At 40.0% G+C, this 15,940-nt stretch overlaps 1 protein-coding gene across 1 annotated transcript; it reads left to right on the top strand.

Moving 5' to 3' along the window:
- The first annotated feature begins 595 nt into the window (after positions 1-595).
- LOC105930076 lies at positions 596-13,218 on the top strand. The gene is made up of 5 exons (XM_012868082.3): positions 596-1,384; positions 7,637-7,870; positions 8,742-8,898; positions 11,988-12,117; positions 12,380-13,218. The coding sequence occupies exons 1-5, from the start codon at positions 789-791 to the stop codon at positions 12,565-12,567; spliced, it is 1,305 nt and encodes a 434-aa protein (XP_012723536.3). The 5' UTR covers positions 596-788; the 3' UTR covers positions 12,568-13,218.
- Positions 13,219-15,940: the final 2,722 nt, after the last annotated feature.

Here is a 15,940-nt window from a genome sequence, read left to right as displayed (position 1 = left end):
ATGTTGTAAATAGTAACTTGAACACTGACCTAAAACTTGCACACCAGATTCCTGGCCTAACAAGACTCGTTACTCCTCGATTTGCGACAAATCCAAATAGCTCCACCGACTTTGTCTCTCTGACAGCGCCTCCTGCTGTGTTCAGAGAAGGCTTTAAATTTCGGCCGACCACGAGTGCGACTCCAGAAGATCGCAAAAAGCCTACTCAGAATGGAGTCGAGCCCAGATCTCAGCCCTATGCTCAAACCAAGCCTTTGACTCAGAGAGAGTTTCCCATAACTCACAGTTCTGACACGCTCTCCCCTGCTGTTTCCAGAATAAAAACAATGGAAACACATAGTGTGCAGGAGCGCCCCGAGCAGGAGATTCTTTCACAAGCTGCCGAACAAGGCCAGCGCGCCCCGCTTTCCACGACTGCATTATCACCCGCTATTAATACGCCAGAGTCCGAACCTTTGAAGGTGGCCCACAGAGCTGGAGAGGCATACGGCCAACCATCTGCAGCTGCTGAACAAATGAGCTCTTTATCACCTAAAGGGATCAATTCAGCTCCTCTACTTGTGAATATATATGGAGAGCACTCAAAAGACAGGGTAAAGGAACATAAGGGGCACACATTGCCTGAAACAACCTCAATAAGTCAAGCAGTCTTTGGACATTTGACAGATTTTGCGCCACCTGTGGAGATCCCACCAACAGAGTTCATTACTAAAACCGGCTGCAGGAGTATTAGCTGTGCAAAGTCTGGTGGATCTACTAAAGAGACTGTGATTGATTATACAGAGGAAATGCATGAAATTCGAATCCCAGAAAGAGATAACTTCCGTGCACAAAATGCTAATGAAACAGAATCCGGGAACATTCATCGTTCGTTACCTGGTAAGCCTCTACCCCAGGCCATGAAGCGGGCTCTTTCATCAGTGACCAGTAAATGGGAGCATGGCTACACCAGCGATGACACAGTGTCAAAAAAGGCCAAAAGTACATCAGATCAAACCGTTCATTTGGAAAGAAAAGACACACCTCGGCGGGCTCCGTTTGTGATGAAAACAACACAAAGACGCTTTCAGAACACCTCCAGAGTTGCTGCAACAGAGGGCACACTGTCTGAGTCTGGAGCAGCTGCCGTGGAAACCACAATAATGTCCACTGAACAGACACTGCCTGCTGAAAGAAACGCCAAAACACAATTAGACAGAAGAGCAGGCAGAGCCAGGATGCCGGAGGAACGAAATGCCAGTAGGTCACCAGATGCCCAGGCTAAGGAGGAGACGGCAGGCCCGCAGTCTGGGAGTAGGCTGTTAGTGTCAGAGCCGCAGACTAAATCAGAGCTGCCAAGGCTGAACCAAAGGAGAAGGACATCACCTCATCAGTATGTCTCCGGGTAATGTTATTATTTCTTCTGTCATTTCTATTATCGAACTAATAACAGATTAAAGAACTGTGGAGGGGGTTTTATATTAAGTATCCCAGATATTCTGACACAGTCCACCACTTCATTGTTTTTAATTTACAGGTGAAGAAATTAGTGAATGATCAAAATGTTTACATATTTTAGTCTTTAATTATTAAAGTGAAAGTCATATGTTTATGAATTACACACAGTTAAATATTTTCAATGTTTATTCGTCTTATTTTTAATTACTATGGATTACTCGTTAAGACTAAAAGTTCAGTCACTCAGATAGTTCAGAAATTACATAATACCAATAAAAATGGATTTTTGACACTAAAAACTTACTTAAAAGGTACTTTCATGTACTGCACAGTATATGCACTATGCACATTTGCATGAATCACTGCCTCAGTGCAGCGAGGCATGGAGGGGTTCAGCTTGTGGCTCTGCTGAGTGTTCAGGAAGCCCAGGTTGACTTCAGAGTGGCCTTTAGCTCGTCTGCATTGTTGGGTTTGGTGTCCGTCATCTTCTTCTTCAAATACTCCACATATTGTCTGTGTGGCTTATGTCAGATTAGTTTGCTGGTTAATTACTGCAATACAAGTTTTTAGAGCAGTTTTTGGTACTTTTTTGGCCAGTACCATTTACTGCTGGAAGATGAAATTATCACGTCCATTAAGCTTGTCAGCAGATGGAAGCATCGAGTGTCCTCAAACTTGCTGTAAGGCTTCTGCTCTGACTGTGGACTTGATAAAAAACAGCACAACAACATCAGCAGATGGCATGGCTCCGCATATCATGACTGACCAGGGAAACTTCAAAGCAACTTCTATTCTTCTCCACTCTTTCTCCAGACTCTGACACCTTAAATTCCAAATGAAACATTTTCTTTCATCCAAAAAGAAGACAGCTATGCTGTTTTTGTGGTTTCCTCTGGTTCAAAAGAAGCTTAACACAGCTGAAGTTCATGTCCTTGATACGTCTGTTTGTGGTACAGTAGCTGTTGAAGCAATAGCTTCACCTCAAGTCTACACCTTGTGAATCTTTTCAGACTTTAAAATTGATTTTGCTTCACAATCCTTGTCAAGTTGTGATTTCCCTGTTGCCTTTTTTATTTCGTTTTTCTGCCCAGGCACTTGCACAGATATTTTGGGGGGCAGGAGCTCAAGCCAAAAAAAGGGCACCATGGCTAAATGCATTCATAAACTAAAGAAAAGCAAAACAGTAGGACCTATTTATACTTTTGTAGCCCCTCTGTCCGTGGTAATTTGCTGCAAATTTTGTAAATGAAATAAGTCAGTGTTGTGCTGTACATAATAATCAAGATTGACTTACTGAATCTTTTATCAAGCTGGGAACACAGTATACTTTATTTTAGTGTTTTCTGACACGGTTGAAGCATTACACTAAAAATAAACCATTACCAATAACCATATACCTCACCTGACTTTCATGTTGTTCCACTTAAGACCTACCTTTCATTTCAAATCAGAATAGTTAATGTTCATAATGATCCATCGTTATGCTAATAAAATCAAATGGACAGCCAAGTAACATGTTACCATTTAGTTATTGTTAGTATGCTGCTCTATATCATTGAGCATTATGTTTAGCCTTCTATATTTTAGTTATGTTAATTACCTAGCAAATAGATCCATCTAATCTTGAAATATAAATAATTGCATGAAAATAACTCTTTTTTTCACCAAAGGTAACATTCCTACACAGATCAGAGTTTAGCCCAAGATGCTGTAATTAACATACTTTTCTATTTTCCACTCTTTATTGTGAGAGCTTCTTGACATTCTCCTGCAAAATATTTATGGTCAGGGTTTTTTTCCCCCTTTGGGCTTTCACATCACGAATAATTATGATTTTAAATTAAACAAATCTAGTGAATGGGTCTAATTTGTAAAACAGTAAAACTGTGTTTAAATTCTTTGCTGCAGCTGTCTGTCTCTCTCCCCCTCAGTGTTAAATCTGTGAGTAAACAGCTGGACAAGGCTTTGACAACACTGATTTCCTGAGTACAAAAGGAGTAGGCTATGCATTATTCATGGTTGCTCTTTGTATGAAAAGGCAAACAGGTGTGACGATGAAAACATAGGGCCAAAGCCATGTAATGTTTTCAGCGGCGCTATAATATTAAGTACTGTGGTACATTTTGCACCAAACCATTTCAGGGACTCCACAAACACTGCCATTACCCGTCTCTCGGATGTTACGGGTCAGAGGAAAAGTGTGGCAGCTGCAGTGGTCTGGCCGGTGAAGAAGTGGAGGAGGAGGAAGAGGAAGAGGGAGGGGCAAGGTGGTGGGTCTGGTGCAGAGTTATCACAAGAACTCAAATAAATGCCCGCCAACTATCAAAACACCTTTAGGGGGGACTGATGGAGAAGAGGACTTTAAGGAATGAAGAAAGTGCTGGTGAAGATTCTCAGTCACCCAGGTCATGGTCATTCCAAAAAAAAGTAAAAAAACAAAGCAACTGGACTTGTTTTCCGTAGTTGAAGACGTTTCGCTTCCTCTCCCGGAAGCTTTCTCAATTCAAAAAGTCTGGAGTAATGTTGACTGGACACCTGTCAAGCTAGGGGGTCTTCTGCTTGATTATGTAGGCCACAACACGGTTAACTCAAGACTTCGGCATTAAAATAATTATAGCTTTGTCTTGGGAAATAGGCGCATTTTGTTAGAAATGTTTGAGTTTGTGACAGGCAGTTTCTCTAGGAGAGCTGGACATGGGTCGTCGGAGGTCCTTAACCCATCAGCAGGACTCTGATACCTGCTCCGTTGTGCAAGGAGGAAAAGGATGAGTCCTGCTAGAGCCCTTAGGGGACCTCCAGCGCACCACTGATGTGAACGTCTCTGATCAAACCATTAGAAACAGACTTCATGAGGGTAGCGTACGGGCCCGACGTCCTCTAGTACGTCCCGTGCTCACTGTCCGCCACTATGGAGGTGGACTGATATTTGCCAGACAACACCAGAATTGGTAGGTTCAGCACTGGGGCCCTGTTCTTTTAACAAATGTAAGCAGGTTCACTAGTCCGAGCTCATGAGTCAGATGGGAAAGAGGGTGGAGAGGCTTAATCTTGTGCCGCTTGCAACATCGTTCAGCATGATCAGTTTGGTGGGGAGGTCAGTGTTGGTATAGAAAAGCATATCCATGGAGGGACGCACAGACCTGTACAGAAACGATGGCCCCCTGACTGCCATTAGTTATCAGGAGGAAAACCTTAGACCCATTGTTAGACCCTTCACTGGTGCAGGGGTCCTGGGTTCCTCCTGGTGCATGATAATGCCGGGCCTCATGTAGCGAGAGTATACAGGCAGTTCCTCAAGACGATGAAGGAATTGATGTCTTTGACTGACCTCCAGGCTTCCCTAAACTAAATCCAATAACGCTCTCTGGACCATCATGATTAGGTCCATCCAACATCACCAGGTCTCACTCCAAACTGTTTTGGAGCTCAGTAAAGCCCTGGTTAGGATATAGACAGATATAGCCCAGGACAACATCTGTCATCTCATAAGGCACATGTCCCGATGATGTCATGCATGCAACAAGCACATAGCCCCCCTACAAACTACTGAGGACCATTTTGACTTGCTACAATGACATTTCAGCAAATTAGACTAGCCTGCTGAAATTTTTTTTCATTTTCATTTTCTTTGGCACTTTGTATTAAACCCTCTGTGAGTTGATCATTTTCCTTTTCATCAAATAATGTAGCATCCCTTTGTCTCCAACCCATTACCCATTCCATATCCTGCATGATTGTTTTTTCCAACTGAGATCTGATGTATTTCCAAGGTGTTCCTTTTATTTTTGGGCAGTGTATTATTCTGGTGTAATGAGTTTTTCTTATTTTATCTTATCAAATTTAAATTTGTGGATTGCAGAACTAGAATGAATTAACTTTTCAGTGATATTCTAATTTTCTGATTTGCATCTTCATTTGATATTGTTTCTGCTATTTTTTCCCAATGATCTTGTCAAGCCATTCCTAAATTCAGAAGATGGAAAGTTGTGCAATTTTAGTCTCAGGGCTTTCATTGCCAAATACCTCTGGATGCACATACAGATGTTTCCTTTTCATTTTGAAGAAGAGAAAAGAAAAAAAAAACGTATAGATGTGATTTCTTCTTGAATTTACCTTGAGGGGTTAAAATATTTAGATTTTGGTCAGTGTGCACAGTGAGTTTGGTAAACGCATGGTCAACACAGCGGTGCTGTTGTGGACCATTCTATAAATTACTGTCATAAATCATTTTAACAGCTTAGTGCAAAAATGAATCAAGGTAAATGCACTGATATTAGCTGTTCCCATTCTTCTCCTCACTATAAAGTGACTGATAGCCAAAACAAAGCAAGTCAAAAACAAAACAATTAATAATCTAAATCTCTAAATATGGAAAAACAAATCAAACTCTGATCTAAAGCTTCTTTTAGAAAATATATCACAGAATCGGTTATACATTGTTTTCCCTGTGCATAAATGTGATTTATTTATTTACTAAGCAGCAACTTCTTTGTCTCAAACAAACCTCCTGTTGATAAGATCCTGAGGACAATGTGGGCTACTATCCATCTTGTCTTTATGCTTTGCTCACTCCCTCTTTTATTCCCTGGTACATCTCTCAAGGGCAAACACAAAACATGTAGTCAATAAGGCAGGCAATTTCTGTGTCAAAATAACTGGCATGCCACAGGAGTGGCTGGTGTTTTACAGCAAACATCGTATAAGAGAGCAGAAACCATGCTGTGTGATTGTTACATCAAAGACTTTCAGCATCCACCATTGCTGCCTTAAGATCTCATATCTCCACCCCAATTTCTGTGAAAAATCTAGTTAATGCATGTCTTAATTAACTAATATTCTGAGTTTCCCAGCCCAGTCATTTGCAAGTTTGATGCCTTGCAAAGGTATTCATGCCCCTTGAGCTTTTCCACACTTGACAGTACATAACAACTACATTTCAGAGTATTTCATTCTGATTTTAAAAGGTAGACCAACACAAATCAGTGGATAAGTGGAAGGAAAAATGCTATGTGGTTCTCGTTTTTTATTTTCACAAATAAACATCTAAACTGTTTTACTATTCAGTCCTCCTTACTCTGATACTCTTCAATAAAGTTATTAATCCATTGTCAGAAAATCTACAATATGAGATAACTGCAACATAACAGTTTTGTGCACTTTTTCCAATTAGTGTTGAGCTATAGATGATAGATATGTAAAATTTTCTTATTTCTTATGCAGCAATTATTTTTGTGTGCTCGTTGTTTAATAATGATGGTAAAGAAGAGAACACATACCAAATTTCAATATTATTACTATTAGCATGTTAGCTTAGTGAAAAAGTGGCAAAGTTATTTCCGACATGGTCATGTTGCTGGCTGCAAAAATGCTCTTGGGCAGCTTGCAGCAAAAACTCAGATTTTCCATACTCCACAGATTAGTCCCATTAGTCCTGTAAAGGTGTCCGTTGTGCTGGATTACATGATGCTTTGTCACTTTTGTAGGTGATGGACCAAAGTGCAGGCAAGAGCTCAGGAGTTGCATGTTGAAGTGATACATAGTTTAATAATGATTAACAAAAACAACAAAAACTTACAGGCTGGTAGGTAGGCCAAACTAGGATCAGAAACATGACAAGAAAGGGCCAGGAACATGGGGGTAGCATAACAGAGGACCCGATAAAGCGTGAAGGTGAGCTGGCTGAATAAGCGAGGAGACAAAAGGGAAAGACAGGTGAAGCAATTACCACAGGTGAAAGATATGAGGGTGATTGACTGAGGGAAAGAGAGAGCAATGATATGGCTGGGATAGGAGAAACACAGAACCTAACAAGGAAACATTGTGGAATGAACAGATAATAGTAAAAATAAAATAATTAATTAAACTGAGGACAAGCGGGAAATTAAGGACCTAACAAACAATAAAAAAACTACTTAAATCATAATGAGCAGAAAACCCCTACTAACAGAAACAAGAATCCACAGATATTAAACAATACTGAAGCAAGAAAACACAAATAGAACCTAAAACTAAGTAATCAGACCCCCTTGGGACCCTGACCTGCTTTAACTGTAAAGTCAAATTCCATTGGATAAAAGAAAATATGGCGAGACATAAAGTTAATAAGTAATGCAATTGTGTATTAGATTTCACACATTTATTATCCAAATAAACAATGATTCCAACTGCAAAAAGTAATGAAATATTTATCCACTGCTAGTGTGACAGAAATTTCAGATGACCTCTGCGGCAGCGGAAACTACACCGCAGAAATGAGGCTGAAGTTGGGAGGAAGTTTGAAGCCTGGTGACGCAGTGCCTGCCCAAGGGAACCTCAGCGTGATGATCAATCTGAAGACCAACAACAGTCAGATAAACCTCGGCGTTACCTCCTGTTGCCTGTCACCAACGCTTCAGCTGGACTTCACCAACTCCACCTGCCGCCTTTCGTTCAGGTAACCTGGACAGACTCAAATGTGGTGGATGAGAAGATTATGTGTTGTGTCTTCCTGCAAGCTAAAAAGCTAATTGAATATAAAGGAAGATGGAGGGATTGTGAAAAAAAAAACATCGTACATATTAACTAACTAAGAGAGAGAAAGCTCAATCTTTTATCAGTAGCACATAATGAATAAAACTGACCCGAGCACCTTTGCTTATTTACAAGAGAAGTAGCATAACTGATAGGTATATTCATTCAGCGAGCATCAACAACACTTTTGAAGAGCTGAATATTTTTAGTAAACATGAGCAGGTTGATGTTGTTATCTTCCTGTGCCAGCATCACTCGGATAGAAAAATAGATGGAAATTAATTGCTCTCCCGGAGACTCGGACAGCTCGCTGTACACACACACACACACACACACACACACACACACACACACACACACACACACACACACACACACACACACACACACACACACACACGCACAACAAAACATCAGTAGGACACCTTTACAATGTGTTCATTCTTGAAAATGATTTTAATCTTTACACAAATTATCGTTACTCTTGAATAGTAATACATCAATATACTTGAGTCTACTACTACAGTATAACATGTACGTATAATGATGCTAATGTCATAGCATTATAACACGAAAGTTGACCTTTGCCTAACATGATTTGCTTGCCATTAAGGTTTCACCTCTCATCAATATTACATTTTACTATTTATTTTTTATTTTTTTGCACTCAATTGCTGCCTTCATTTCTGCTTGTCACTGCACCCTTGGCTTCTGGAACAGGCAGAGTCTTCGGTTTGCTTTCAAGAGAAACGTCTGAACCAAGTTTATAAAATCCATTTGTGCTTTTCTCCCAGGCCAGCAGCAGAGCCGTCGGGGATCACGTTGCTGCCCAGTGCCTTGTCAACCAGTGCCAGCTTTACCATCAGTCTCTTCCAAATGATTAATTACTCAGTGGTGTACCTACACTGTGATCTCAGTGTCTGCCTGAGGAACCACTCTGCCTGTGAAAGGGTAAGATTGCAGTGGGTTCACAGAGCACTGCGTTGCAATGAATGTAGGGGAATGAAAGAATGAGGGGCTGAGAGTGATTTAAATGTAATGGCCTTAAGTGTGACGCTGTGAAGCATGGAGACAGCCGGAGAATGAACTGGCTGTTGAGAGAGAAAGAGAGAGAAAGGAGGGGAGACGGAGCTGGGGCGATATATGCTAAAATAGGCAAGGAGCCATCGTTTTTATAAATCCAAAATGTAATGAATTATGTAGTTGTTATATATAAAAAAAATCTTGTCGTAGCAATTCTCTGGAAGCTATTTTCTGAACGTTTGCAGAGTTTAATGTAAGGTTGTGTCTGTCAGCCATGGTCTTAGTTTAAGAGTAGCAAATGATGCTTTGATACTAATTTCTGTGACTCGGTGTTGTTGAGATAACCCGCCTGGAAAACCTGACAAACGTGTCCTATAGGCTGAATGTGAACAACTCTGGAGACTCATTCAGACATCTATTTTAAAGGGATCTCAGAACAGCTTCATCTCCAATACCGCTGAGATATCAACGTGAATTTGCTGCTTAGCTGCTTATTTGCTGCTTTGGTTTGCCGTTTTAAATCACTTTTGCCCATTTTATAGATATAAATGCTCTTTAACATGCATCCAAATTTCCATATGCACTAAATTATCTGGTTAAATTGTTTAAAATCTGAAGACACATGCAAAAATGAAGATTTTTCTTTGATTTGCAAAGATATGATTCTCATTTGGATGTCTATACATGCGTATAAGCCAGACCCCTCCTCTCAGGCCATTTTTCTATAGGAGAGCCCATCACAGAAAGCATAGGCAGCATATTCTGAGGTGGACAGACTTGCCTTAAAGTGGAGTATTACAGCTTTTGTTGATAAAATAAATAAAGAAAGTACCATGGTCACGGAGGAGTAAATTTTTCTCCAATAATGTCAGAAGTTTCAGGATTATTTTCACATAATTCCACAAAAAAACTTGGATAAGTTCAGAAGTCATATATTTGGATATATTTTCCATGATTAAAGGCATACATTTATGATATTTAAACCAAAATACTCTGACATTGTAAGTGCAAAATTTGGAATAAAAATACTGAGAGGTTTACTATAATGATAAAGTCAGACATTTGGGACAAAAAAAATCAGGAGTCCTGAAGAAGACTTAAGAGGTTAATTGATGAGATGCACGTCTGGACATTTTTCAAAGTGCAAGCGATACGTCCGGGTTCTTTTCCTGCATCAGAACAGCATCTCGTGGGTGCTGACTTCAAAATTTCCCATGAGGAGTAGGGAGAGGCGTGTTTTTCTCCTTAACCTGTTATCCCTGCGACGAGCAGACAAAGAACAGATAAATAAAGCTAACATAGATAGACCTAACAATAATTTGTCTTGTTTGAGACACTCATCTGTGAGGCAGAAAAAAAGAGAACACCGTCAGATTTGGTCTCTGAAATCAGAAAATAATATGCTGTTTGATGAGAAAACAAGTTACAGTAGATTTGTATATGCAGAGGACTCTGCAGAGGGTAAATTGAAATGATAAGATTACAAATGTCTGCGTCACTATAAATCACAATTGCATCAGGGCTACACCAGATCTAACTAATATATGATGTAAACCTAAAGTTTCGGCACAAACCTACCATCATGTTTTGTCCAAAAACATCATATTCTTCTATTAATACTCATGTTCATAAAATCCCATCATAAGGTCATATTACCAAAATCTTACATCAACTTCACTGCAGCTATGGAGCTAATGAGGCTGCAATACCATTTAAGAAAAATAAAAAAAGACATCCATGGGAGAGCTCCAAGACTAAATCCACTACTGACTAAAAAGAACTGAAAGGTGCAGTTCATTTTTGCTCATAAATCTTCTGATGAAGCCCTTTTGTGGACTGGTGTCACAAAACTGGAACATTTTGGAAGGCGAGTGTTTCCCACATCTGGTGTGAGCCATCAGCATTTCAGAAAAATCCCATCATACCTGCATAATGGAAACATAATGAAAGTTTGATGCTATTTTGCTGCTTCAGAAACTGGACCATTGCAAGGATTTGACAGAACCCTGAATTCTGCTCCGTACCAGAAAGTCCTGAAGGAGAACGTCTGACCAACTTGAGCTCGAGCACACTTAGGTTATGCAGCAGAAGAACAAGCCGAAGCACTCCATTAACTCTACCTTTGAAAGACTAAAGAAAACATTTGGCGTGGATTAGTCAAAGTCAGATCTTAAATGGGATTGAGCTGCGGTAGCATGACCTTAAACACGACGCCCAGGGCGACACAACCAGTTATTAGGTTTTCACAACGAGCCAGGCTTGTTTTCCTTACTAAATAAAATCATTTTGAAAACTAGATTTTGTATTTACTCTATTTATCGTTGTCTGATATCAAACATTTTCTGATCTGAAACGTTTATCTGTGACAAAAAAAGCTGAAGAGCAGAGGAAATACTGTTTCAAAGCTCTATAAACTAAAACAACATAAAGCTTTGTGATCTTTAAAGAGGTTTAGTACAAAGACAGATATATGTTGCTTGTTTTCCACACTGTATCTTTAAAACTGTTTTCCTATCAGCTCATAAAGCACAGCTCCTTGGTTTGAACATTTCTATTTAAAACTGCCCAACATGATTGAAACGCTAAAGCACTACCCTTAAGGTTCAACTCTATTTCAGATCTTGGGCATCAAATGAAGGGCTTCTGTAGTTAGAGGTAAACCTGGTTCTATAATAATTTTTATTAATAGTCTTTTATTTCTGTTAGATTTTTCTTGTTTTAATTTAATCATCTATGCCACTTTGGTCACTTTGGGTGTGTAAAGTATTCAATAAATAAAACTTGACTGATTGATTTCCAATCCTATGTATATAAAAGAGGCTTCTTATACCTCACTTTGTTTTTTTTTTTAATATACTATTGTCTGATGAACATTTATATAATTTCTCATTGTATGTCTTTTGCAATTGACAGCCAATACCACCATTCTTCTTCATGTTTTTTTTTTTACCTGTTAGCTAGTCCATCATATTTCCTACTCTTGTATGTATTTCTCTTCTTTTTTTTTTTTCTTCCAGCAATGCCTTCAGCAGCGGAGTGCATTTCCTTCTGAAGGCGCCGCCACTGTCACGAACAATCCCCGAAATCGCATATCCTTTGGGCCCGTGTTGAAACAAGCAAAAAATTCAACCTTCCCCACGGAGATAGGTAATTATTTGCTGGCCGCAAAATCAAAAACAGCAACAACAAAAAAAAAAAACAATCAATCTGAGATAACGCAGCACGGACGGGAGATGCTCCAGGACAGCAAATGAGAGATGACTGTTTCATTTGTCAACAGAGTGTGAAGAATAGAGGCATATGGCTCTGTGTGTAATAGTATCTACTGTATACATGCCCTTCATGGATGGCTTCGTCAGAGGAAAGGACCAAGAAACATTTTTTTTCCTCTTCTGTTGGATTGTTTCAGATTTGTCAGAACTGGATCTGGTTCTGGTCTTCGTCAGCCTGGTGGTCGGCCTCTCTCTCGTCTCTGTGATGCTGCTGCTGGTGTGGCTGGCCTACCATCGGCGGGCCATCTGGCTGCTCCGCTCCGCAGCTCCATCGCAGGCCTGTTGCGGCTGCCTACGCCCAGGAGGCGACTTGATCTCACCGTGACCAAGGAGGAGCCGCTGCCAATTATGCTGATCAAGTCCCCACCAAAATAGCTGCAAACAATTACATTAGTCAACAGACAGAGGGGCAGTCAATCATATTAGGTGCAGAGCAGAAGCGGCCAGTCTCGCCGCCAGGCGTAGGGCAGAATGGACGATGAGGTGCAATCCAATTTACACCTCCTCGCACAGGTGACACAGCTGTGGCAGTCAAATTTCGCACTTAACCATGAAAAGTCTATTATCATCCGCTGAAAATAAACAGCAAGCCTAAATAGGAAAGCTGCTCTGATCCGTTCCCTCACTGGCGAGACATCAATATGTTTCATATAACACTTGCATGAATGATAACTTGTTGATAAATGTTTGATTTGAGGTATGCATTAGTGGTTTGAAGTCTTTATTGAATTTCTTTGACAAATAATTTGGGGAAAAAGTCACATGTAGCTTAGCTGTCACTGCGATGCTTTCTGTGATGTTTGCTGCTGCATGATTATATTGTAAAATGTAAAACGGGAAGTGATATAGATGTTCATCGATTGTGTAGACACACAACAAAAATATATTCAGATGATATAATGGCACGGTGTACAAGTCTTTTATTAAGTGATTTTATGCATTTCAGCAGTTCTTGGATTAACAAAGGGCTGGGTATGCCCCTCTTTCTGCAGCCAACCACAACCGCTCAACACACTAGAAACACACTTAAAAGATTATTACACAAAAAAAAGACATTAAATAACTTGCAGGACCATTAAGGACTAAAGATACTGATTTGACAGACGGGTTTTATAAATCTCCAATGTCTGGTCACTATAGGTAATCAAACAGACAAATGAACACATGCAGAAACAGCCCTTAGCTGCCAACTTTAGTGTCAGTAGCCACAGGCCTATTGGCGGGACATGCGACTCAGTGGTAATGTCCATTAGTGACTTTTATGTTGAGAGAGCTGTAGCAAAATCACTACGGGATCTCGGTGTGGGGAGATTTCTCACTTAGAGCAAGATCAGTCCCAATATATCTATTTTCCATGCTTTTTCTTGTTGATTTCAATTTGTGCTTTTCTTTTAGATCTGACCTGTTGATCCCAATTTTTTTCTTTAAAAAATAAAACAGAAAAAATACTGATTCTCTGATAGTGGAAGTGGTTAACAAAGGAGTTGACAGATTATCCACACTTATGCTTAGGGCATATGTTTCTAATATTTTTATCTGATTTTTAGACAATTCATAAATGTGGTTACATGCACATGCTGCTTGTTTAGGGACAATTAAAGTCAGAAAATAGCAGGAGTTCTTGTTTTTCATGAACTTTATAGAACTCTGTATTGGCAGATAAGAGCTGACCATTGAAAAAAAAATGGCAAATTCTGATCTCTGGGCGCTAGATTGGCACATCACTAACTTTTTCTGAAATCAAACACACTTTTATTAAATGTTAAAGGCAAAAGGTTGCCCTCAGTTTTACTCAAGCTTTTAAAAAAGATTAAGCAGATTAATGGTACCTCAAAACGTTCTGGAAGTAATGCCCAGTTGGTGTGAAATACTCTCCTGATAGCCTGCCATGAATCTTTCCAGCTATTTTCTGTGATTCCGACTTTCACACCCTCTTCATCAAAGACTAGAAAGTGGCCTGTTAAATATATTTTCTTTAAATCACAATTACCCTCAATCAAGTCATGTGTCGTGACTGGTTACGGCAGTGTGTATTAGTCCCCATGGTTAACCCAAAACACTCCAGACTTAATTTCTAAAGGAAAGTAATTGTTTTAATAATAATAATTATCTTTACTACTCTATGCAACATACATTCCAATGAGATTCATGCTCTGCATTCTGGAGCTAAGGGTCTTGATCAGGGACTCAGAGTGGCAGTCTGTGGGTCAAACCCAGAACCTTGCAGCCAGTGTTTTAGAGTGCGATCCAACACTGATTATAAATATTTGTTTCTCCATCAAAGTGAGTCAATTCTGAAAGGAACCTGTGATTCTTATGGTTTTATATGGTGTGTGACATAATGAAAGCTGAAAGGAAACATGTTCTCAGTTTTATGTTTCCAGAGCCTCGTAACCTACTTTTGGGAACTTGGAAAACTTGTTCAGCAGCTTTCTGTTTACTTAGCAGTACCTAGAATGTCTGAATGGAGCTCAGATGAGTCTGTCCAATTCAGTTTATTTTCATGAAACCAGTTCATAATAAATGCCATCTCTAGAAATATAGCACAGATTCCACTTACTTCAGTCAGAATTGATTTGATTTATTCTTTTATGTGAACCAATATAGTTCACTGAAACAAAATACAGTCATGTAATGATATTCAGATTCTACTGCTGAGTCTGTCACACATTTGGATTCAGCCTTCACACAGCATGACGCTGCCACCGCTAGATTTTACTGTGGGATGTTACTTTCAGGCAGTGTTACTTTTAGCATTTTGAATGTGGGCCAAAAGGTGCCATTTTAATCCCACCTAACCATGTCTGCTGCGCCTCTGCCTCTCATTATGTTACTCTTCCATAAAGACCAGATGGTGTAGTGTACAATACTAATGATTGTCCTGTTTGTTGATTTTTGTCACTTTTCCAGATTTACTGCTGATCAACACTTTTCTTTCTCAGGCCTGTCAGTTCAGGTAGATGGACAGATCTTTTGTTTATACTAGCATCACACTATTTTTCATTCTTTCAAATGGTGGATTGAATTGTGCTCTGTGAGACGGTAAAAGTGTGGGATGTTTCTTTCCCCCCATACTCCAGCCCTGCTTATAACTTTTCCAAAACTTTACCCCTGCCCTTTCCGGCGTGTTCCTGGGTCTTCATGATGCTCTTTGTCCACTTATTGAGGCTTTCACATGGGAGGACTTCAGGGGACTTCTGACAGCAGACGGTTCTGCTCAATTTTATTTGACCGTACAAGAGTGAAGGGGGCTTGAATACAAATGCACTTCTATTCAGATCATTTATATGCTCAAAATGGTTTGCATTTTAACGGGATCTAAATCACACGACCGCATGTCCGTGCTGTTCCCCGCACTCCAGCAGCAAAATAAGTGGACAAAGTTTTCATAGAAAATCTTCAGTGTAAATTAATATTACACGCCTACATACATGGAACACAAAACTCGTTGGCCTTTAACATTTCACTTCATTTGGTTATGTTTGCCAACATCCATGCTCTGAGCATATGGACAGGAGAGACTTGCGTTCAGCTATTAGAGGACACGAGGGGCAGTGAAAAAGCCTTTAGCTCTAACGAGTCAGCCTAACCAGCGTGGCGGAGCCTGCTAATGCGATTGGCTGACCCTGCGAGATGTGGCTTCCATCAATGAAGACAGACTTCTCCCCTCAGGTAGCCTATCAGAAATCTGATCACGA

Source organism: Fundulus heteroclitus, chromosome 18, assembly GCF_011125445.2.
Source record: "Fundulus heteroclitus isolate FHET01 chromosome 18, MU-UCD_Fhet_4.1, whole genome shotgun sequence".
NCBI lineage: Eukaryota > Metazoa > Chordata > Actinopteri > Cyprinodontiformes > Fundulidae > Fundulus > Fundulus heteroclitus.
The sequence above is the reverse complement of the archived record's forward strand: the minus strand, read 5'-3'. Positions and strand labels throughout refer to the sequence as shown.

Excerpts from the sequence above, each read along its gene's own strand:
- LOC105930076 (XM_012868082.3), top strand. The coding sequence starts at position 789 with ATGCATGAAATTCGAATCCCAGAAAGAGATAACTTCCGTGCACAAAAT. Across the intron at positions 1,385-7,636 it reads CCTCATCAGTATGTCTCCGG|TGTGACAGAAATTTCAGATG; the intron begins GTAATGTTATTA and ends ATCCACTGCTAG. Across the intron at positions 7,871-8,741 it reads ACCTGCCGCCTTTCGTTCAG|GCCAGCAGCAGAGCCGTCGG; the intron begins GTAACCTGGACA and ends CTTTTCTCCCAG.